Source organism: Chanodichthys erythropterus, chromosome 23 (genome assembly GCF_024489055.1).
Source record: "Chanodichthys erythropterus isolate Z2021 chromosome 23, ASM2448905v1, whole genome shotgun sequence".
Lineage (NCBI taxonomy): Eukaryota > Metazoa > Chordata > Actinopteri > Cypriniformes > Xenocyprididae > Chanodichthys > Chanodichthys erythropterus.
In genome coordinates, this window is record NC_090243.1 from 18,031,751 (window position 1) to 18,056,499 (window position 24,749).

The 24,749-nt window shown below is 36.8% G+C and overlaps 1 protein-coding gene across 1 annotated transcript in view; it reads left to right on the top strand.

Moving 5' to 3' along the window:
- rab11fip3 (RAB11 family interacting protein 3 (class II)) overlaps window positions 1-22,943 on the top strand; it is a 33,866-nt gene extending 10,923 nt beyond the window's left edge. The window contains exons 3-13 of the mRNA XM_067377279.1: window positions 1,690-1,763; window positions 4,933-5,102; window positions 9,801-10,019; window positions 14,294-14,329; window positions 14,486-14,573; window positions 15,860-16,104; window positions 17,571-17,652; window positions 17,890-18,027; window positions 18,109-18,264; window positions 20,724-20,864; window positions 20,986-22,943. Coding sequence (XP_067233380.1) covers window positions 1,690-1,763; window positions 4,933-5,102; window positions 9,801-10,019; window positions 14,294-14,329; window positions 14,486-14,573; window positions 15,860-16,104; window positions 17,571-17,652; window positions 17,890-18,027; window positions 18,109-18,264; window positions 20,724-20,864; window positions 20,986-21,099 — 1,463 coding nt within the window. The 3' untranslated portion in view covers window positions 21,100-22,943. The remainder of the gene's footprint in view (window positions 1-1,689; window positions 1,764-4,932; window positions 5,103-9,800; window positions 10,020-14,293; window positions 14,330-14,485; window positions 14,574-15,859; window positions 16,105-17,570; window positions 17,653-17,889; window positions 18,028-18,108; window positions 18,265-20,723; window positions 20,865-20,985) is intronic.
- Window positions 22,944-24,749: the final 1,806 nt, after the last annotated feature.

Below are 24,749 nucleotides of genomic sequence, written 5' to 3' on the forward strand. Positions count from 1 at the left end.
AATAGTTTAAAGCACTTTGCTTGGGTTTTCTACTGGTATCACTTCAGTAATGAGGATGAGGTCATGTTTCTAATGGCCTGCCGGGCACTCTGTGTTTCACGAGTCAGATTTCGCTCATCATTAATGGATGAGTTACTGGAGCATCTACCCCTCTCTATGCTTGTATGTTTGTACTCAATAGCAGGAAAATCTCTGTGCGGTTACTAGAAATGATGGTTTAGATATTTCCATGGCTGTACATTTCTGAACTCCTGCTTTCATGTGTAAAACAAAAAGTTGCTGTGGCAACAAACTAAATAAACAAGCATCAGTGGTGGCAAAATCACACCACTAGGAGGCTTTACAACTAAACTCAAATTATCTAATCTGGGGTTTGTTTCCCGTACAACAACGTAACTCGCTGCTTAGACACCTTAGTATAATGATTTCACTTTTTAAACTTTAGTTAGTGTGCTGTTTAAGCATAAACAACATCTGCAAAGTTATGAACAATGTAAGGCTGAACACCGTTACTCATTGTGGCTGCGAGAGATTTTCCAGTTTTGTTGTTGTTGAGCTGTTAAAGCTCCGCCCTCTTTTTGGAAGGTGGGTCGGGAGCAGCAGTTCATTTGCATTTAAAGGGACACACACTGTGTTTTTGCTCAGAACCAAATAGAGGCAAATTTGACAAGCTATAATAAATGATCTGTGGGTTATTTTGAGCTGAAACTTCACAGACACATATCTAGGGACACCAGATATTACATCTTGTAAAAGGGGCATTATAGGTGCCCTAAAATCCTTTAGAGATCAAATTAATGTCAGATTATTGCTGTAAATGACGAAAATGGTATCTGAAGACTACTGTTCTTTTTTTGTTCTCCATTGTTATGCTGTATTTACAGATGTTTCATTGAAAGCTCTTTAAAATCAGAGCTTTTATTCTGTTGACAAACTAAAAGACGTAGAATGGAAATTGTATATATTTGGAATGAAACGTATAGAATGTACTCCAAGTTGCCTGCTTATTTTGCTCAAGAGCACAACCTGTTCAAGTCCACGTCATTTTAACAAGAAACTATGCTTCTAACCACAACTAGAGAGCTATAGTTCCAACCACACAAATTTGCGATGCTGTATGCGAATGTTCATTGGAACTGTGGTTTCGGTAAACACTGAATCATTGACCTATGCTGGTAGTGATGGAACTTACAATCATAGTTGGCTATTGATACTTTTAGGAAATGCAGCCCTGGGCCGTGTTGTTAGCTTTCTTCATGGCAACAATCTTAAATTTGGGTAAAAGGGAAATACATTAGGGAAATTTTGTACTTGTGTTTGTATGTAAATGTAACAGTTTTACAGTAGAGGTAAAAAAAAAAAGGGACTCTGAATCCAGACAAAAAATATGCCTGCTTCTATCCAACATCTTGTCATTCATTAATATTTCAGCCTAGAAACAGACTATTACATAAATATAGTTTCCTGGACTCCAGACAGCCCAGTTGCTCAGTGCAACATATTCCATCCATGATGACTGTTTACAATTGAAAGACAATATGAATAAAACATTGCATCTTTAAATCATGGTGATGTCAATCAACCTAATAATATATATATAATATAGTATATACATTTAAACAAACATTGACCGCTGCCATAACTCGAAGTTTTCAAAAGGAAATGCTTTTCTTTGTGTTTCTTAATCAGGTTCTGAGCCAGATCTCTACAAGACTCATTTCAGCGCAGTGGAAGCCAATGGACCTCCAGAGGAATATGACGAGGTAATACACACCAACCTTGTGTTTATTGGGCCCGTTTTCTTCTGCCCTCTTGACATGATAAAAATAATAAATCAGCATTTTAGGACCCCATTACTGCAGAATGGTGGAATCCAGACCAGCACATTCCACAAATTCCCCAAAAGATTGAAAGACCACAGACGAGCTGCTGAGAACATGAGAAGCAGAGCATGTGCATTGTTCTGCCACAGCGCCACCTGCTGGTTTACTTGAGCCGTTTAGTTTTGTTTTTTTTCAACAAGTAGCAAAAACACTATTTTACATTTTATTGCCAGCACAAACTAAGGCAATAATCAAACATGCACTTTGGAAAGATTTGTTAAAGTGAGTCTAGGCGGTTCATGAAACTGTCCCAGCATGACATTTTAGATGTTCTTTTAGTGAAACCTCTAGGTAAATACTGTTGATCAATACTATATTTTCAACTTATTCATGAAAATTAGGGTGTATTGTCCTCTTTTTGCTCATGAGTTTCATTCAAAAATGTGTTTTTGTGAAGGAAAAGAGCAATATATATATACAACTTTTGGAGGGCAGTGTATATTTTATATATATTTTATGTATATTTTATATATATTCTCTAGTAACTCATAGTGTAGTTACTAGAGAATATATATAACTCATAGTGTAGCGTAAATATAAATATTGTTATATTTTAGTCTTGTTTGACTGTAGATTCACTATATTAAATTATGGTTGTCTTAACATGTACCCCTCAATGTTTATGGACCTGTCTATTATAAGCTTGAATTATAATAGAGTTATATCTGCTATATAATGCTAGTATAATTTGCTTGTAAATTCATATATTGAATGATTACAGAAAAACACAAACTCTTTTCCAAATACATATGCGACTCATTATTCCCAGCAATATTTAGCACATATAAATGTGCTACTTTGGAGTCTTGTTTTTTTGCGATTTGACTTTCCCTTTTCTCATTTCGGTCTTCCCGTCACTTCTAATGAAACACACGCACACACACACCTGCGTGTTTTCCTGTGGGTCATGAATGGCTTTGCTGTTTCCATGTTTGCTTTCAAAACACACTGGCCGAGGTGGTTTGTGTAGCACCTCATCCAGAGGAACAAACACACTTACACACACATATGGTTGACAATGTACAGGACAGGCTGGTGATAAATTTTTTTTTTTATCACACACACACACACACACACACACACACACACACACACACACACACACACACACACACACACACACACACACACACACACACACACATGTTTGTTTTTGTGAATTGTGGGGACTTTCCATAGACTTCAATGCATTTTACACTGAACAAACTGTACATTCTATCCCCCTACCCTGCCCCTACCCCTAAACCTAACCCTCACAGGAAACTGTGCAAACTTTTACTTTTTCACAAAAACTCATTCTATATGATTTATAAACCCATTTACATTGTGGGGACCGCTGGCTGGTCCCCACGATGTAGGTGAACTCAGGTTTATATTACATCATGGGGACATTTGGTCCCCACAATGTAATATAAACAAAAGCACACACACACACACACACACACACACACACACACCTGTCATTCATCAGAGCATATGATTGTCGCAGCACATGCTGTCCTGAATAAGTGTTTGTGCATGTTGGGTGTGAAGTGTTAATGTTTTGCTACATGGGAACAGATTGAAATGAATAACAGCAATAGTCTGTCTTAAAACCTGGTGAGGCGTCTAACTAGACATCATTTGCATCATAGGTGCACTAAAATACTAAGTAGGCATCTTACTAGATTTTCAGTCACACATGCACTTAAGTTGTTTAGACGTGTGTTGAGATGTTCTGTTGGCATATGAGGGTAATGTTAAATTAAAAGGGGCGTGGTCAAAGGCACATACTCCACCCATTTCTGGTCCTGGTGCCCTTCAGACTTTGGTCTTCATTTTCCAAAGAAGCAGAGTAGGAGTAATATCTGTCTCTGCTCACTCTATCTGTGTGGTGACTGTGAGAGAGACAGGAAGCATTTGTTAGTTTTGCGGTTAGTTGGTGAACCTGTTTTTCCCGTGTGGCGGTACTCGAGTAGGGAGAATGGTTCTGGGAATGGCCTCTCCTGTTCTAGGAGCTCCTCACGGACTCACACAGGTACGTCAGGCTCTGAGATGCAGGTTTAAGTGGATTTCTGATGGAGTTTGTTCTTTTGGTTAGAAATGATTGACCAACTAAAGGTTTGAGGTTCATTCTTGAACTTAATTTGTAATGTTCATCATAATATCTGGGATGTTAATCCAGTTATTTGGTCATTGTGTATAGTATAAAAAAGGGGGAAAATTAAAATATAAACAGTAGAGCAAGGTCTGATTTTTATTTGTAACATATTTTTTTAAGATAAAAAATGTTTTACAAATCATTAAAAAGGGGGAAAAAGTGATAAAAAGTAGAACAAGGGTACCAATTATACATTCTGTTGAACATTTAGTTTCATAGTTTTCTTTGTTGTTACTGTTGCAAATCTTCCATTATTTGTTCCTAGATCTTTTTTTAAACTTTGTAATGTACCAAAATTACTATTTAGTTACTATTTAGTGTAATGCAGTACATGCATGAAATTAAATAAATATTCACCTTAGACAAGATGCATCTTCAAGGAACATGCAAACTTAGCAAAAAAATAACAGCAATGGTTTGTATGTTTTTAGAGAGTCTTTTAAAGTTTAAATCCTTTGTTTTAGTGCAGTGGATGATTGACAGGTGAGCAGGCGGACCTTCACTGTTATCTGGAAAGCATAGAGACGGATTAGAATTTACACAACAAATGCAATGCGGTCACGTGTTGTCCACCACTTCTGAATGCTTTGGATCACATTGTTCCTTAAACATTTATCACAGACATTATAACCTTCAAGCCTTTGTGTGTTTGCACGATGGTGCTTCTACTAAAAGGAATGGATAAAAATGCAATGCAAAAAGCCTGAAATCTCAGTATGACCTCAAAAATTTTGATTATCCCAAAACCAAATGATCTGAGCTGCTATCCACATTCATTTTATAGATTTATACTCTTAGTGTATGTCAGTTATTGAATCAGTATTTTGGAAAAACCAAGAACACCATTATGTCTCCAACTGCAATTTCGCAGCAATAAAATTTTTCTAATCAGTGTGTGTATGTTTGCAGCAGGCGGAGGTCTCTGACAGTGCTTATCTCGGGTCGGAGAGCGCCTACAGTGAGTGCGAAACCTTCACGGACGAGGACACGACGGCTCTGGTCCATCCAGAACTCCATGAGGACGTGGAAACTGACAGCGGCATTGAAAACACACTCACAGATGGAGACGATCGCAACAGGTAACACGGCTGTCAAATAACATGCACAAAGAGACTAGGTTCATAAATCACTCAAATCCATTACCCATACTTGCAGTGTTGTTATTGTTAAGTAAAAAGTAAATAGAAATAATGTAAATAAAAAATATATATACACACACACACCTGGGCAAAAAAAAGGTCAAAGCCAAAAATGGCAAAATATTTAGTGTATTTTAGTATTTTAATGGTCTTTTTAATCATAAATCACTGGTCAGGAAATTATCAAGAATTGCACAAAAACTGTAGATAAAGTAACTTGCACAGAATAGCCTTCCCCAACTTGCTGACAGCTTTTTACAGAAGAAAAGTCAGTGTTGTTCCACTCAATGTTAATGGCCTCTATATTGTATAAACTATAATAGTATATTCATGCCAAATGGTGACTGTAAACCATGTTGTTTTAGTAACCTTGAATGTATCAGCAATAATCTTACAAAATAAAACAACTTCCTGATACAATTTATCCACTCAGGGCACAGTGTTCTTTACAAAAACACTTATGACGCATACATCGCAAAAACAATTTTTAAAGGTGCCCAAGAATGCTTTTTCACAAGATGCAATATAAGTCTAAGGTGTCCCCTGAATGTGTCTGTGAAGTTTCAGCTCAAAATACCCCATAGATTTTTTTTTATTAATTTTTTTAACTGCCTATTTTGGGGCATCATTAACTATACGCTGATTTTGGCAGCGCGCTGCCCCTTTAATTCGCCTGCTCCCTGCCACACGAGCTCTTGACCATATTACAGTCCATTTACAAAGTTCACACAGCTAATATAACCCTCAAATGGATCTTTACAAGATGTTCGACATGCATGCTGTATGCATGCTTCGAATTATGTGAGTAAAGTATTTATTTTGATGTTTACGTTTGATTCTGTATGAGTTTGAGGCTATGCTCTGTGGCTAACGGCTAATGCTACACTGTTGGAGAGATTTATAAAGAATGAAGTTGTGTTTATGAATTATACAGACTGCCCATGTTTAAAAATGAAAATAGCGACGGCTCTTGTCTCCGTGAATACAGTAAGAAACAATGGTAACTTTAACCACATTTAACAGTACATTAGCAACATGCTAACGAAACATTTAGAAAGACAATTTACAAATATCACTAAAAATATCATGATATCATGGATCATGTCAGTTATTATCGCTCCATCTGCCATTTTTCACTGTTGTTCTTGCTTGCTTACCTAGTCTGATGATTCAGCTGTGCACAGATCCAGACGTTAATACTGCCTTTCCTTGTCTAATGCCTTGAACATGGGCTGGCATATGCAAATATTGGGGTCATACATATTAATGATCCAGACTGTTATGTAACAGTCGATGTTATGTTGAGATCCACGTATTTTCCGGAAGTCTTTTAAACAAATGAGATTTACATAAGAAGGAGGAAACAATGGAGTTTTAAACTCAATGTATGTCTTTTCCATGTACTGAACTCTTGTTATTTAACTATGCCGAGGTAAATTCAAATTTTAATTCTAGGGCACCTTTAATGCCACATAAGTTTTGAGTAAAGGTGAATGGTTATTACATGAAACAAGATATTGACTAAATTATTTTAGTAACACTTTAGTTTAGGGTCCAATTCTCACTATTAACTAGTTGCTTATTAGCATGCATATTATTGACTGTTTATTAGTACTTATAAAGCACATATTAATGCCTTATTCTGCATGACCATATTCTACATCCCATAATCCCACCCAATACCTAAACTTAACAACTACCTTACTAACTATTAATAGAGTTTATTGAGGCAAAAGTCAAAGTTAAAAGTTAGTTAATAGTGAGAATTTGACCCAAATCAAAAGTGTGACCATTATTCTTTTCCTTTTCAATTTTTGACATTTTATTGCATTGCATTTGTCCCAAGATTTGTGCAATACAATTCTGAAGTGCACAGTGTTGTTGTGCCCCAGTTCACATAAGTGAGTCCTGTGTATTTGTGTTTATTCAAGAATCTGCTGACTAGAGTTTCTTATTTCCCAAGAGCCGTTAACTTCAGCTCAGCTGACCGAGGTGTTCCTGTTTCCTGTGTTATCGGTGTCAGTCTTTATTTTCCTGTTTCCCACTTGGAGGAAGTGTGGAGTTTGCTCTTTCTGCTTTCCTGCGGCACAAAGTTTATCCATCTTTCACTCTCTAGGGTCCGTTTCTCTCGCTCTCTTACTTGCTTCTGTCATTGTAAAATATTCTGGCTCTCAGCCCTCGTGTGTTTCTCTTGATTTAGCATTCCTGCCGTGTCAGGGTCACGCTGTCTCGCCAGCGCTGACCTTCCCGAAACTCACATTCAGAGTTGTGGAAAATTCATCATCTAATTTTGTGATAACTTGCAAATTTTTCTCTGGAACTTTGACTTCCTGTCTCTGATGTTTCTGATGTTGTTGTGGTTTGTTCAGATCCCTAAGATTAGCCTTAGTGAACCAAGTTTTGTTTAGTCAGTTTTGTTGTAAGTCCTGAGTAACGTGTTTCATTGTGTTTGAATGTCAACTGGACGACATAAGTTCATGCATATGGAGATTAAACCGATTAAACTGATGCATGTTCTTATAGAGCATGCTAGCAAACACACTGGGTCACCGTTACTGAGCTCTAAATCAGATTATACACACACACACACCGCCACACAGCCGTACGATTTAAGCATATGTAGCTTTGCTGGCACAAGGGATTTTGGCTGTTAATTCAGATTTACCAGGTCACAAACGTCTGGCAGGAATGTCGGCCAGATTGAACTCTGCAGGGAAAACTACATGAAACCTCATATAAAGCTATTTTAGTTTGAGTAAATAGCGTTTAATATCGATCGTGGGAGTTTAGTTTGCTCTGACACGCTGTGTGCCCAGTTGCTCAGAATCGCCAAAGAAAGACCGAATCGCTTTAAGATGCGGTCGCCGTCTTCACGCGTGCTTTGTGTGACCAACCGCAAAGTTACAGTGAAACGAGGGTAAGTCTTTGAGGGATTTATGTGTTTTTGTTATGGAGGGTATACAGCTACAATAGAATAAAAGTTTAATCTGTATCAGTTTTCTTGTTTTCTTGTTTGTATCCTTCAGTCTTAATTTATCCTTTTCTTAAAAGTTTGTGATTTATGAAGGTTTTTTTTATTTTTTTAAAAGTCTCTTCTGCTCACTAAGGATGTATTTATTTAATCAAGAATACAGTAAAGGTATTGTGAAATATTATTACAAATTAAAATAACAGTTTTCTATTTTAATATATTTTAAAATGTCATTTATTATAGTGATTCAAAGCTGAATATTCAGCATCATTACTCCAGTCTTCAGTGTCACATGATCCTTCAGAAATCATTCAAATATGCTGATTTGCTGCTCATGAAACATTAATTATCAATGTTGAAAAGTTTTTTTTTTTCTTCAGGATTCTTTGATGAATAGAATGTTCAAAAGAACAGAATTTATTTGAAATAGAATCTTTTGTAACACTATAAATGTCTCTTTTAACCAATTTAATGCATCCTTGCTGAATAAAAGTATTAATTTCTTTCTTTTAAAAAAAAAAATCAGTCTAAACTATTTAACTGTAATGTAATGTTCGCATTATAAGACATACACTGGGCTGTCTATCAAGAAACCAGTCATCCAATCAGCTGTTAATACACTGGAACTTTGTTTTGTGTCATTTTTCTTCATTAATGTTGAGTATTTACGTAACCTGCTCATGATTACTGTCCTACTTTTAGTCTGTTCACCTTCATGAACACTGAAAACACTGGTGTTGTGCTGTTTTTGTGTGAATTTGTTTAGGCTGTTCGTTCATTTAATCGAACTGGAATTCTTCAGACGTTTTTTTAGGGTTGCCAAGAGATTAAAGTGAATTAGCAGATTATCATATTGTGTCTCGCACACAAAAACACACACGGATGTTTTTAAGGAAGCTTTTCTATTTTTTTTTTTTATATAAGTAAGAATAGAAAAGAGCCGATGTTGAACAGTCAATATATTGAAGTAATAAAGATATTAAAGGCATTATAAATATGATGTGGTGAAGTTTTATGATTTCTCCTTAAGATGCAAGAAAGAAGTAATACTCAATGGTAGTACATATAATAATATGTAACACAATCCTGAAGTAGTACTTATCTTAAAATTTAATAAAAATTAATATCATAGTGGTGAGCACCAAAAATTAAGCAGCAAATCAGCATATTAAAATGATTTCTGAAAGATCATGTGATGCTGAAAATTCAGCTTTGATCACAGGAATAAATTACATTTTAAAATATATTCGAGTTATTTTAAATTGTTGTAATATGACACAATATTACTGTTTTTACTGTATTTCTGATCAAATAAATGCAGCTTTGTTGAGCAGAAGAGACTTCTTTCAAAAACATTTAAAAAGTCTTACTGACCCCAAACATTTAGTTTATATCCATAAGTTTATTTTTATATTATAAGAATGATGTATTCACAAAAAGAAGTGAATATTCCACGTCCAGGCAGAATTCAAGAAAAGCAACCTGTAAATTCATTTTTAGATTTGGCCACAAAACTAAAAAATTATTTTGATTTATTAATTTGCTACGACCTTTCACCATAGTTTGAATTACATAAAAAATACTCCTTATTTAATAATATATATATAAGCCAGGTATTTTTCACAGCGTTTAGATAACGCATTATATTCCATGTGTTTCTGTGATAGGTTCACGTTGGGCTCTGATTTGAATGGCCACACCCTGGTGGCAGTGATTGGAGGAGAGGAGGAGCACTTTGAGGATTTCGGCGAGAGTAACAACACTTCAGACCTGCTGCTGGCCAATCACGAAGAGGGAAGGGCGGTGCCAGATGGGGAGGGAGATGCAGAGCCACTCCCACACTCAGACAGCCCACTGCCCCGCCCACTGATGCTGCTGTCACCTAGGTAACACACAAGAAACACACACAATGGATTATTTAAAGCATAAGAAGCTTCACAAACAACTTGAGTATTATATAGTTTATACACTCCGTATATTTAGAAGACGTATTTATCCTGAGCTAAACTTGGGAAGTATAAACATAGGTACTGGAAATGTTTATCTGGGCTTTACTGAATGAGCACCTTGACTACAGACACAAATAGAAATACACTCTATATCTACTTTCCATACTGAGAGAGAGAAAGTGAGTCAGCAGATGTGTAAGCCGAAAGCCACGTGCATAATGAGACCTTGTAGAGCGACATCCTGACCACAGACGACAAACAGTGTGTGTGATAGACAAAACAAAACATGAGTATGGAGGTTTGTGTGTGTGTTGAGATGTCATGATCCCTCTGAGCAGTGTGTGTGTGTGTGTGTGTGTAGTAAAAGGTAAACTGGCATGATGTAATGCTGGCTGATTCATTATTTCTCTAGTGATCTATTATTATCGGCGGGTAAAGGTCGAGCTGCTGTGGTTATTGTTTTACTGCAGTGCTGGTGTTGTCAGGCGTATACGGTCCAGCACACACACACACACACACACACACACACACACAGAAGAGAGCATGGAAACACAAAACACTTACAAACCTGTTCAAATAATCACACACCGCTCCTGCTGTGTTACTCCTGCACTGTAGTACTCACCTCTCCTCTGCCCTTCACCGACTCAATCGAATGTCCCTCGTTCTCTCCCACCCTCTGCTCATCCTCGTTTTTAACACACACACACTCTCCTCTCCGCATATGTCCTCTCCTCTGCTCATTTTTCCCATCATATCTTCTCCTCTCTCCTCATTTCTCCTCTACTAATTTCTCCCATCATATCTTCTCTCTTCTAAATTCTCATTTTTCCTGTACTTATTTCTCCCAACGCATCTTCTCCTCTTTCCTAATTTCTCCTGTCCTCTCCTCATTTCTCCTCTACTCTTATATCCTATCATATCTTCTACATTCTTCTTCTTTCTCTGCTCATTTTTCCTCATGTATCCTGTACTCTTTTCTCTCATTGTATCTTCTCCACTCTCCTCATTTCTCCTCATTAATCCCTTCTCGTTTCTTTCATATCTTCTATGTTCTCCTCCTTTCTCCTCTCCTCTTTTCTCTTTTACTCATTTCTCCCATCATATCTTCTCCTTTCTCCTAATTTCTCCCGTCATATCTAAATGCTCCAAATTTTTCCTCTACTTATCTCTCCCAACACATCTTCTCCTCTTTCCTAATTTCTCCTGTCCTCTCCTCATTTCTCATCTCCTCATGTATCCTCTACTCATTTCTCCCATCGGATCTTTCGTTCTCTCCTAATTTCTTCTCTCATTTCTCCTCTCCTCTGCTCAAATCTTTTGTACTCGTTTCTCTTGTCATTTCTTCTCCTCTTTTCTCCTCTATTCTGCTCATTTCTCCTTTCCTCTCCTCATTTCTATTCTACTCAATTCTTCTGTCATATCTTCTTCTCTCACTTCATTTCTCCTCTCCTCTATCCATTTGTCCTAATTTCTCCTCTCTTCTACTCATTTGTCCTCTTGTATCCTGTACTTATTTCTCCCATCGTATCTTCCACTCTGTCCTAATTTCTCCTGTCCTCTCCTCATTTCTCCTCTACTCATTTCTCCCATCATATCTTCTACATTCTCCTCCTTTCTCCTCTTCTCTGCTCATTTTTCCTCATGTATCCTGTACTCTTTTCTCTCATTGTATCTTCTCCACTCTCCTCATTTCTCCTCATAATCCCTTCTTATTTCATCATATCTTCTACGTTCTCCTCCTTTCTCCTCTCTTCTGCTCATTTCTCCTTTACTCATTTCTCCCATCATATCTTCTCCTCTCTCCTCATTTTTCCTCTGTTCATTTTTCCCGTCATATTTTCGCTCTTTTAAATTCTCCTAATTTTTCCTCTACTTATCTCTCCCAACACATCTTTTGTCTTTCTTAATTTCTCCTGTCCTCTCCTCATTTCTCATCTCCTCATGTATCCTCTACTCATTTCTCCCTTTTTATCTTCTCCACACTCCTCATTTCTCCTCATTGATCCTCTACTAATTTCTCTCGTCATATCTTCTACGTTCTCCTACTTTCTCCTCTCTTCTTCTCATTTTTCCTCATGTATCCTCTACTCATTTCTCCCCCTGTCTTCTCCTCTCAATTTTCTCTCCTTATTTATCCTCCTTTTTCTCCCATCCATATTCCCTCCTCTCTCTTAATTTCTCCTCTCCTCATTTCTCCTTTCCACTGCTCATTTCTATTCTACTCCTTTCTCCCATCATATCTTCTTCTCTCACTTCATTTCTCCTCTCCTCTACTCATTTCACCTCTTGTATCTTCTCCGCTCTCTTAATTTCTCCTCTCTTCTACCCATTTCTCCTCTACTCATTTCTCCCATTGTATCTCCTCTCCTCTCCTCTCCTCTGGTCTCCTCAGCCCCAGCTCTTTTCCTGCTAGTTTCCAGAGTTTCCTTCAGTCGGAGGCGCTGGAGTTTTTCTGCACTCACTGTCATAAGCAGATCAGTCGTCTGGAGGATCTGTCCACTCGACTGCAGTTACTAGAGATGAATAGGTAACGCGCTCGCAGCATGTGCACGCCTCTCCTGCGTGTGTTGAGTTTGATCACTGTACACATCTTCTGCATGTGCTTCATTAACATGCAGACCTCTGTACAGTCACATGACTCTTGTTGGTTTTGATTTCAAAGCTGTGTTTGTACATTCTGTAGGTGAAGTGTGTGGTGAACATAGATGCTCTGCTGTAGATGCTGTGGTGTGTGTTGTGTTTTGCTGCATGCACAATAGTCTTTTAAGTGTTAATGAAGTAAATATTAACAATATATAATGCAGTCTACATAATACAAATATAAGTAAAAGAGCATTGATAGCTGTATTGTAAGAACTCACAGGTAAGCGACAGTTCACTCAAAATTTACAATTGTCATTATTTGCTCATCCTCATGTCATTCCAAACCAATATGACTTTCTTTTTCTGTACAAAACAAAAACATGTATTTCATGTCCTCTTGTCTTTTCCATAGTATGTAAGCATTCATTGATCAACTGACATTTTTAGAGATTTTAGAGCTATGGTAAAGGGGACATTTTTCAGTAAAATTTTGGTCTGTTTGGCCACACAAGCTATCATATGGCTTGAGAAGACTTGGAATATAGCACAAAAGTTTTAAAAGTTTGGCCTGGATCTGTGTTCACAACTTTCATTGTATAGACAAGAGCAAATCTCCTTTTGTTCCAAGGAAGAAAGTAAAGGCTGGAATACACTATACATCTTCTGCACTGTTTTTTGCCCTGATTTGCAGTCAGGATGATTCAGCGCTAGTTCTCAAAAATCAGAGCCGCCTGCAGATTTCGGGCAGTAGGATTTGACAGATTACACAGAAAATTGTGTATATATAATGGGAACGGATTCTGATTTTTTTTTTAAACTCAGACTTTGATTCCATCCAGTTGTCAGATCAAACATGTTTGATATTTTGTTACACATTTTCAGGCAACGAGGCACGTGTTTTTGTGTGAGTTTGTGTTCAGACCAACTTGAAAGGTCTGAATGATCCTTTGTCATTTAGTGTATGATGTTTTAGTTTTCTCTGTAACCGTTTACAAAGTCGAAAAGTGTATGATGCCTAGTGTTCTGATTTTAAAGTTGTGTCATGTATTCCAGCCTAAAGTCAATCAGGTTTGGAATGGTTTTCATTTATTAGGTGAACTGTACCTTTAAGAACTCAATTGTAATGATCTACTTGGGTTTTGACCTGTCTGATTAAATATTCAATGTTGTTTTTGGGTCTGTTTTTCCATGAAAGAAAATAAGCATTTTCCTAAATTAGGAAACATAACTTCTCCGACTTTAATAAGAGTCCATTTCATGTCAACATATTAGGTGTTTTGTTAATGGAAAATCCTGGATTGTCCTAAACAGCAGTAGGGAACAGTGATGAGGGTCTGTTCAAAGCAGTTCAGACTTGCGCAACAGGAACAGAATCTCCTTTCACGCATCCATGTTACACCTCCATAAAAACAGTGTGTTTATTTCCATGTGCTGTGAGGTCATTACCATTGAAAGAAGGGCATTGATTCAGCCTTCAACCTCCAGAAAGAGCTGACAGCCCAAACTTTAGCACTTCACTGGGTGTTTTTTGACCTGCAGTTCATAGGTCACGGATGAAAGGAGAATTTTTCCCTCTTTCCTGCTCTCTTCCTGACTCATTTCCTGTTTGTTCTCTTTTTTTATAGTTCCAGCAAAAGGATGTCCAGTAAGAAAGCAGCAAGGTGAGATCCTCCCTCTCAATGCACCCAACATCAACATTTTTGGTCAATCAGCATCATGCTACTTGACTAAGTCTATGTCTTGCTGGACAAATTGCAAATTTAGCAGGGAAAATGTTAAAAATGTTGTGTTAAAACAGTGTTTTTGTGTGTTTTTAGACACTTGCAGCAGTCCAACAATCTGGATGTCATGGGAGATCTGACTCAAGACATTTTGGACCTTGCGGATCGTGACATCACAGACAAGGTTCGGAAACAAATATGGATATTTTGCGTTAAACTTGAATCCAATTTGTGTTACATTTGTGACCCTGGTCCAAATGGTGCATTTGATGTGGAATTCTGGTTTTGTGGTTTTAGTTTGTGCTATAAATGAGTTTTGTCATCATATGCCAACTGAACATAGCAAAAGTAAACAAACGTGTTAAAGTGCCCCTAATATGCCATTTTAAAGGTTCACAGTTTTGTTTTGGAGGTCTCCTACAGTAGTTTTATATGGATCCAAGGTCAAAAACACTTCAGTTTTCTCATAATATCCTTTGCAGCTTCAGCTCTTTTCTCACAGTGTTCAATAAAGGATTTAGTCTCTCTAAACCCCTCCTTTCTTAAAGCCTACTTTGCTCTGATTGGTCAGATAGCCTAGTCTGTTGTGATTGGTTACCACTTACGGTACGTGTCGGAAACCAAAAATCCATTAGCATACTTGAATTTCAGCTCCAGATCTTCCTCAACACTTGATACACAATGATACAAACAGCAGGGTTGCCAGGTTTTCACAACAAAACCCACCAAATTGCTACTCAAAACTAGCCCTGTCGCATTTTTTAAGGGGTGTCCTTCGGTAAAAATCTGCATTTTTTGGCAGAGTTCCCCTGGTAAAATTAGCATTCCAGGGGCTAAATATCATGTTATTGGGTTCGATTCAACCCACAGGAACACTGTTAAAGTAGCCCAATTCCACAGGAAAACCACGGACTTGGCATCACTGACGAACAGTAACAATGGCATCGGTTTTACAGTATCAATTTCATCCGTATCAAGTGCAGCGAAGTGGATTTACATTGGTAGTGTAGAAAATGGCGTCTTCCTAACATATCAGCAACACAAACCAAACTCCTCCAGTTTCAGCTACAACTACAATGTTTGAGCGTCAAAGTAGACATTGTTCGCAAGCACCTAATGAAAACCATAGGCTGGCATTATGCAAATGTGTTACAAACCTACATAGGTTCGAGCAGGAAGTAAGACCGCAATTACTGACGACTAATTTCGGGCAGTTCAGAATAATTTTTTTCTTACAATAACTATTGATCTTTGATACTTTGTAGACCTTTTACAATCACAAGCGGCTATATTACACACTACATGAAAGGTAATATCCGAAAAAGCATAATAGAGGCACTTTAATAAAATTTCATGCAAAATTAACATGAGGATTCCATAGATGGAATAGAATAACTGATGGTTTTATAAATGCATGAACAACAGCAGAAGTGATTTGCATGAGGAACAAGCACTGTGTCTGTCCCGCAGGTGTTGCTGTTGGAGAAGCGCGTGTGCGAGCTGGAGAAGGATTCGTTGGAGAGCGAAGAGCAGCATGCGCGCTTGCGGCAGGAGAATCTCACTCTCGTCCACCGTGCAAACGCTCTGGAGGAACAGCTGAAGGAGCAGGAGCTGCGCTCAGAGGAGAATTTACTCGCATATACCCGTAAACACAGAGATGCACTGAACAAACTCCAGCGAGAGAGAGACCTGGAGATCGAGAACCTCCAGGCCAGGTGAGTGCGGACAGAATATATCATTCATGATTAATGTAGAGTGGGATTTTGAGCCAACAAGATTTCGCTGTGGGCGGACAACAAAATGTTTTATGCAGTCATGTCTAGTTTGGACAGTTGCTTTATTGCGTCGGACTTGTCGGGTTTCAACAATACATCATTTTTTCTGCTATATTCGCACTTTCCCTGACACAAAAATTATACAATTAAAATGTATTATTATTACTAGTGGTTTAGTAATACTTGACCCAACAGATGTTTTTCTTTGAATTTTGACAAATTTTAATTCATGTTATCCAGCTAGATAATGTTGCCTTTGTTACATATTTAAATCAGCACAATTTGCAACAACAATATTCAATTAAAAAAAAAAAAGCATTGCGAAACACATTAACAAGATCAAGTGAATGCAGAGACTTTTCTAGTTTGGGGACTGCAAGTCTTGAGTTTGCACCGCCTACGTGATTCATCACTGATGCAACATGACACATTTTGAGTGGATCAGGATAAGATTAATCAGCAATTAATAACTTAAATTCTGTTCTGTACCTCATACAAAACTATTATATACCGCCAGAGAGGACTGCGACTGCAACACATCATCATTTGAACTACTTTTGGTAACGCTTTTGACATTTTTGCAATAAATTAATTATTGTGATTCCATTTGTCTGTCTGTTATGTTTGTCTTTATAACTCTACATATTTTAAAGAAGTGGTTATAGGTAGGTTTAGAGGTAAGAGTGGGATTAGAGGATCAAAATATCTTTTTAATTACTAAAAGAGTAATTTTCCTACACATTTCTGTCCATTAGGTTTTATATATTATTTTTATATTCTCTATAAAATGGTCATGTTTGGGTTAGGGGATCTACAATTTATCTATAAAATGGTAAAAGGGCAATTATACAAATATCTTTGACATGAAAGATTTGTAAATATTTTGCTTTTTAGTTGTAAATACCTTTTTGTTTACATTTAAATGTTGTCAGAACGTCCATATTGCACATTTCAGCATCTACCCAAACATACAAAAATTAAAATTTTGCATATTGATACCTACGTACTGTATTAAGAAAGAGAACAGGCTGATTAAGCCCATTTTTTAGAGGCGTAATTTAAAGAACAATCCTCCTGAGGAAGTCATTAGTTCAGGTAACTTCTGTTCAGTTAACTTATAACAGCAGAGAAATATGAAGCCATTATGAAGACACCTAGATGTCTGTGTTATTGTGTCCAGCTCTTCTGTGAGTGGATAATATGTGTCTGCCATCTAGTGGAGAACAGTGGAAATTTGATTGATTTCTCAAAGGAGCTCTGAGATTACTTGGCTCAGAGTTTAATATAATCCGGCTGTGTTAACAGAGACTTTTGTTTTCCCTCACCCATTATTGTTTTCATTGTGCACTCTGCCCAAAAAGAAAATATCATGGTGCATTTTTGTCTGTGTGCCTGTGTGTGTTCAGGTTGCATCAGTTGGATGAGGAGAACAGTGAGCTGAGGTCATGTGTTCCCTGCCTGAGAGCCAACATCGAGAGACTGGAGGAGGTACCCAACAAACACACAGTCTAATACACGTCTGTAGATCACATTCAGACTCTAAAATGACCTTTTTATTACTTCTGCCAAAGACGAGTGAATTAAGAAGTTATTGTCCATTAAACCAATTAAAATTAGTTTGTTTTTTTTTTTAGTTGTTTTTTTTTACATAGTTTTTAAATTAATTTGATGCCAACCCTGCAAAAAAATGTCCAAAAGATCTCTGAGATGGAGTAATTTTTATAGGAAAAGAGGAAACTTCAGGATGAGGTGGAAGATGTCGCAGATCGATTAAATGAAGAAATGGAATCCCGCAGGAAAATGTCTGACAAACTGAGCCATGAACGTCATACGAACCAGAAAGAGAAGGAGTGCACTCAGGGGGTGAGAGGTCTTGTGTTTGTCTTTATAGGTGGAGTCGTGTGTGTGTGTTCGTCTCTGTTAATGGCTTCTCTGCGTGTGTAGTTGATTGAGGACTTGAGAAAGCAGCTGGAACACCTGCAGCTGTTTAAGTTGGAGACTGAAGCGAGAAGAGGCAGATCAGCCAGCACCGGCCTGCAGGAATACAACACTCACATGAGAGAGAACGAACTGGAGCAGGAGATACGCAGACTCAAACAGGTAAAAACACACTCAAACAGGTAATGAAAAACAGATTCTCAAAGAGGTAAAAACACAAACAAGTAAAAAAAGGACTCAAACTGATAAAAACAGATTTAAACAGGTAGTGAAAAACAGATTCTAGCAGGTAAAAACAGCATCCAACAGGTAAAAACACACTCAAACAGGTAAAAAAGACTCAAGCTGGAAAATACAGATTTAAACAGGTAATGAAAAACCGATTAAAATGGGTAAAAACAGCATCAATCAGGTAAAAACACACTCAAACAGGTAAAAAAGTCTCAAACTAATAAATAAAGACTCAAATTGGTAATGAAAAACAGATTCAAACAAGTAAAACCACACTCAAATCGGTAAAAACAGACTCAAACCGGTAAATACAGACATAAACAGGTAATGAAAAACACTCAAACAGGTAAAAAAGTCTCAAACTAGTAAATAAAGACTCAAATTGGTAATGAAAAACAGATTCAAACAAGTAAAACCACACTCAAATCGGTAAAAACAGACTCAAACCGGTAAATACAGACATAAACAGGTAATGAAAAACAATCAAACAGGTAAAAAAGTCTCAAACTAATAAATAAAGACTCAAATTGGTAATGAAAAACAGATTCAAACAAGTAAAACCACACTCAAATCGGTAAAAACAGACTCAAACCGGTAAATACAGACATAAACAGGTAATGAAAAACACTCAAACAGGTAAAAAAGTCTCAAACTAATAAATAAAGACTCAAATTGGTAATGAAAAACAGATTCAAACAAGTAAAACCAGACTCAAATCGGTAAAAAACAGACTCAAACCGATAAATACAGACATAAACAGGTAATGAAAAACATTCAAACAGGTAAAAAAAACTCAAACTGGTAAAAACAGACTCAAACCTGCAAATACAGGCTTAAACAGGTAAATACAGACTTAAACAGGTAATTAAAAATGGATTCAAACAGGTAAAAACGGAATCAATCTAGTAAAAAGCAGACTCAAACACAGGTTTAAACTGGTAAAAAACAGACTCAAACCGGCTATAACAGACTTAAACCAGTAAAAAACACACTTAAACAGGTTAAAACTCAGGTAAAAAAAAAAAACAAAACAAAAGACTCAAACCAATAAAAAATAGGTGAACAGGTCATCACAGGCTTAAAAAGATAAATACAGACTCAAACAGAGGTTTAAACTGGTAAAAAAACAGGCTTAAACAGATAAAAACACACTCAAACAGGTACATACAGACTCAAACAGGTAATGAAAAACGGATTCAAACAGGTAAAAACAGAGTCAAACTGGTAAAAGCAGAATCAATCTAGTAAAAAGCAGACTCAAACACAGGTTTAAACTGTTAAAAAACGGACTCAACTCCGCTATAACAGACTTAAACCGGTAAAAAAAACACACTTAAACAGGTTAAAACTCAGGTAAAAAAAAAACAAAAGACTCAAACAAATCAACTGACTCAAACCAATAAAAAAAACAGACTTGAACAGGTGATCAAGATAAATATGGACTCAAACACAGGTTTAAACTGGTAAAAAACGGGTTTAAACCGGTAAAAACACACTTAAACAGGTAATGAAAAACATTCAAACAGGTAAAAACACTCAAACAGGTAAAAAAAAACGCAAACTGGTAAAAACAGACTCAAACCTGCAAATACAGCCTCAAACAGGTAATGAAAAACGGATTCAAACAGGTAAAAACAGAGTCAAACTGGTAAAAGCAGAATCAATCTAGTAAAAAGCAGACTCAAACACAGGTTTAAACTGTTAAAAAACAGACTCAACTCGGCTATAAGAGACTTAAACCGGTAAAAAACACACTTAAACAGGTTAAAACTCAAGATGGTTATTAAAAAAAAATTAACTGATTCAAAAAAATAAAGAAATTGACTCAAACTGGCTATAACAGGCTTAATCCGGTAAAAAAACACATTTAAACAGGTTAAAACTCAGATAGGTAAAAGAAAAAAAGAAGACTCAAACTGATTAACTTACTCGAAACAATAAAAAACAGACTCAAACTGGTAAACAAGCTCACAAGACTCAAAAACAGTTAAACGCAAAATCAACCTGACTTAAAAACAACAACAACAACAACTAAGTGCTGACTAAAAAAATGTAAACACAGACTCAAAGAACAGAACCATACACGTAAAAATAGACTAAAATGCAAACTTAAACAGAGACTCAAACAGGCCAACACAGACTAAATAAAAGCAGATAAACACTTGACTCAGACTGATAAAACACACCCAAAAGACTCAAACAGATAAAAACAATCTTAAACACTAACTCACATTAGTCAAAACACAAAGAAAAAAAGGTACAGACTGACCCAAGACTCAAACTGGTAGACAAACTCAAAAGACTCAAACATACTAAAATTAGTCAACACAGTCTATATAAAGGCTGACCCAAGACCAGTCTCAGAAACGGGTTTCGTTCTGTCTGTGCAGGATAACCGGAGTCTGAAGGAGCAGAACGACGAGCTCAACGGACAGATCATAAATCTGAGCATCCAGGGAGCAAAAAGCCTTTTTACCGAATCTCTCTCCGAGTCGCTCGCCGCCGAAATCAACAACGTCTCCCGCACTGAGGTCAGTATCACACCATCATGCTTATCTGTGCTTTAAATGTGAACACTTTTTAATATTTAATGTGTGTGTGTGTGTGTGTGTGTGTGTGTGTGTGTGTGTGTGTGTGTGTGTGTGTGCGCAGCTGATGGAGGCCATCCACAAACAGGAGGAAATCAACTTCCGTCTGCAGGACTACATCGACCGCATCATCGTCGCCATCATGGAGTCCAACCCCTCCATCCTGGAGGTCAAATAATCGGCATGACGATGAACCTACCTGATTTATGAACTGAAACAAGAGGCTGGAGAGGATGTGAAGAATACAATCACTATGTTGATCAAATGATTTAATAATCCATAGCACTCTGTGTGTGTGTGTGTGTGTGTCTTTTGGTTCCTGTGACTTCCCGAATTGGGATTGAGGCACCCATTCCCTCTCTCTGTATGTTCATGATTCATAAATTGAATTTCATCAGTGTAAGAAGCTAGTTTAATTTACCAGTATCATTCAGTCACACCGTTAGCCCATGTGAGGGACATTTGCTGACCTGAGGGTTGAGCGTGTGCGAACCATTTAGCTCGTAAACGAGTTTACGCTGAATGTTAGTCGTTTCCACTTCAAACTCTTATTTATTACGATGATGATGCGGAACGCAAAGGATCAAGAGGGACCGATCCCCACCAAGGGAGTTTGCAGTGTTGCATTTTGGGTAATAGGTCCTGCGTGATTTCTCGCTGAGGATATTCATCTGCCGCCTCCTCTCCTGGATTATTTCCCCCAAAATTTTGATTTTCTGTATAAAAGACTCTTTAAAGTTCACTGGAAATGTTCATTGCACTCTGATTTATTTTATTTTAAGGAACTATTGTTTGCTATTTAAATTGTTTAAAAGACAAATAAGGTGACACTGTTTTATCAGTGTTGGCGGGAAAACAAAAGAAGCGACGCTCAAGCACTGAAGGGAAATCGAACCGTTGACGGATATGAAAACCTTTAACGCGGGAAACTGTCTTTTGCTTCATTTCTGCTTTTCAATACTGTCTCTCTGATGAATTTGGATGTAAATATCAATATAGAAAGTTTGTATATTTCGTTCTTGGAATCCTATTTTTATGGACAGCAGGAAATGAGATTCTGTTTCGTTTTGTCTTCCACCTGATTGAACTCTTGAGCTCCATTTTGGATGGACATTCCTCTCATCTCTGACGGTTTGGTTTTCAATTAAAACCGTTTTGGGCGGGAAAAGCCAGTGGAGATTTTTTTAACAAGTTTAAATGAAAGACTTCCTCCGTTACTCTTTTTGGATTGTAGTTAAAGCACGCTGCATTTCACATTGTTTTTTCTTTTCTCTCCGACTGACATGATTCGGTTTTGCGTGAAATCGTCTGATCGGTTCTTCATTCAAGACGATGCTGGAGAACATTTGAGGACGATTCTGCCGTCTTCACACAGTGAGGGCGACCCACTGCTGTCACGTCGGTTACTGTATTTGAACATTAAAGCGCGGAAACCTTGCTTCTGTGAACTTTGGGTACGCGCACGCGTGCGTGCATTTGCAGTTCCTTATAGAGACTATAAGGGAAGATCTGAATCTACTGCTCTTGATCTGTCTGATGTTAAACAGCTGTTGTATATGATTTAAGATATGTCCAAAGACAAAACTTTCACAGCTTAGAAGGAGTTCTGCTTGCCACTTAGACTTTAAAAGACTAATAATAGTTATAAATAGTTGTTAATACAAAAAATATGACTGAAGGACTCCTTGTAATGAAGGATTCAACTGTAAAAAATGTTTACTCTAATTGTTAAGGTGTATAAATGAGAGATATCAGTATTGTCTTCTGTTGAATGTTTTGCTTTCTTTTGAAGATGCCCCTCTAAGATGTATCTTTTACTGTTCGGGGTCTTTCAAATGTATGAAGGTTCAAAGAAAAATGAAGAAATTAGTCTCCAATAAATTAAGTGCAAATAATTTCTTTGTGGACGTTTTGGTGTTTTTAAATGCTTTAGTTGTGTGAGCCGACATACATACACATCAAACAAGAATATGGACTGTATACAACTTAAAGCACATAGACTAGAACATACACCATGTACTTTTTGAATGAGATATTAACAATTTGTGCAAATGAATATATTAAAATAAAATAAGACATTTGAAAAAACTGTTCACTTCAAAGACATTTTCTGACCCTGTAGACTCTGGGCCCATTTATAGCCAGGCACATTGGCACTTGATCAGTTGCTTGCTTTCATAAAAAATCACATGGGTTCTGTTTTATTTAGTCCTATTATATCATATATAAATGCTATAGATGCCCATCATGTAATACATATAGTGCATAGCAGTTAATGGTTTAGTGAACAGTTTTCATTTAGCAACAGAAGACAAAATAGTTGCATGCTTTCATAAAAAAATCACATGGGTTCTGTTTTATTTAGTACAAATTATGCTGATTTTTTAAATTCAGTTTTCACCCCCTGCTCTAAATCTATTGTTTCTTTCTGGAGCTTCAGTTTGCACCTTTTGTAATAGGCTAGTTGTCCTCAGTGTGAAAAGATGGATCTCAAAATCATACAGTCAGTGCTGGAAATTGTTAAAATATGCAAAAGATGCTGAAAAAACAAATATGCAGAACCTGGAGGATTCTTCTGATGAACAGTGGAAGAACAACAGAGTATTTTTTATAAATTCAACTATTATTTGTAATGTGGTCTATATGAAAAAATCTTTTTTAAATGTAAAATATCTTATTCAGGACAGTACTAATTAAAAAATAGCATTAACTTTTTAATGATACCTCTTATTTTGTTGAAATAAAAAAATCATTATTTTGAAGCAGGCTGCTCTTCAGTAGGAAGATCAAATATGCTTTTATAAGGATTAACTTATTGTTGATGAACTTTGCAAATGCAATACATTTTTTATTTTTTTTTTTGGATTTGGCACATTTAAAGGATTAGTTCACTTTCAAATTAAAATTTCCTGATAATTTACTCACCCCCATGTCATCCAAGATGTTCATGTCTTTCTTTCTTCAGTCGAATTGAAATTAAGGTTTTTGATGAAAACATTCCAGGATTATTCTCCTTTTAGTGGACTTCAATGGAGCCCAAACGGTTGAAGGTCAAAATAACAGTTTCAGTGCAGCTTCAAAGCGTTCTACACGATCCCAGACGAGGAATAAGGGTCTTATCTAGAGAAAATATTGCTCATTTTCTAATTTTTTTTTTTTTTAAATGTATACGTTTTAACCATAAATGCTCATCTTGAACTAGCTCTCTTCTTCTTCTCTATTAGAATTCCAGCAGTGTAGACGCTGCTAAGTGTATTACTGCCCTCCTCAGGTCAAAGATTAAACTAACTGTTATATACTTGCACTAGCATATTGTCTATGACAATTTAGTTCTAACTTTGACCTGAGGAGGGCAGTAATACACTTAGCAGCATCTACACTGCTGGAGTTCAAATAGAGAAGAAGAAGAAGAAGAGAGCTAGTTCAAGATGAGCATTTATGGTTAAAACGTATAAAATTTAAAAAAGAAATTAAGAAAATGAGTGATGATTTCTCTAGATAAGTCCCTTATTTCTCGTATGGGATCACTGTAAACTGTAATTTTGACCATCTGGAGGCCATTGAAGTCCACTATATGGAGAAAAATCCTGGAATGTTTTCATCGAAAACCTTAATTTCTTTTCAACTGAAGAAAGAAAGACACAAACATCTTGGATGACACGGGGGTGAGTAAATTATCAGGAAATTTTAATTTGAAAGTGAACTAATCCTTTAAGCAACAGAAGATTAGCATGTCCTGTTGCACCATCTAGTGTACTATTATGGAATAAACGATAGGAACCTTTGTTCTGGCTATGTGTATCTACACGGACACGTATTAGAGCGCAA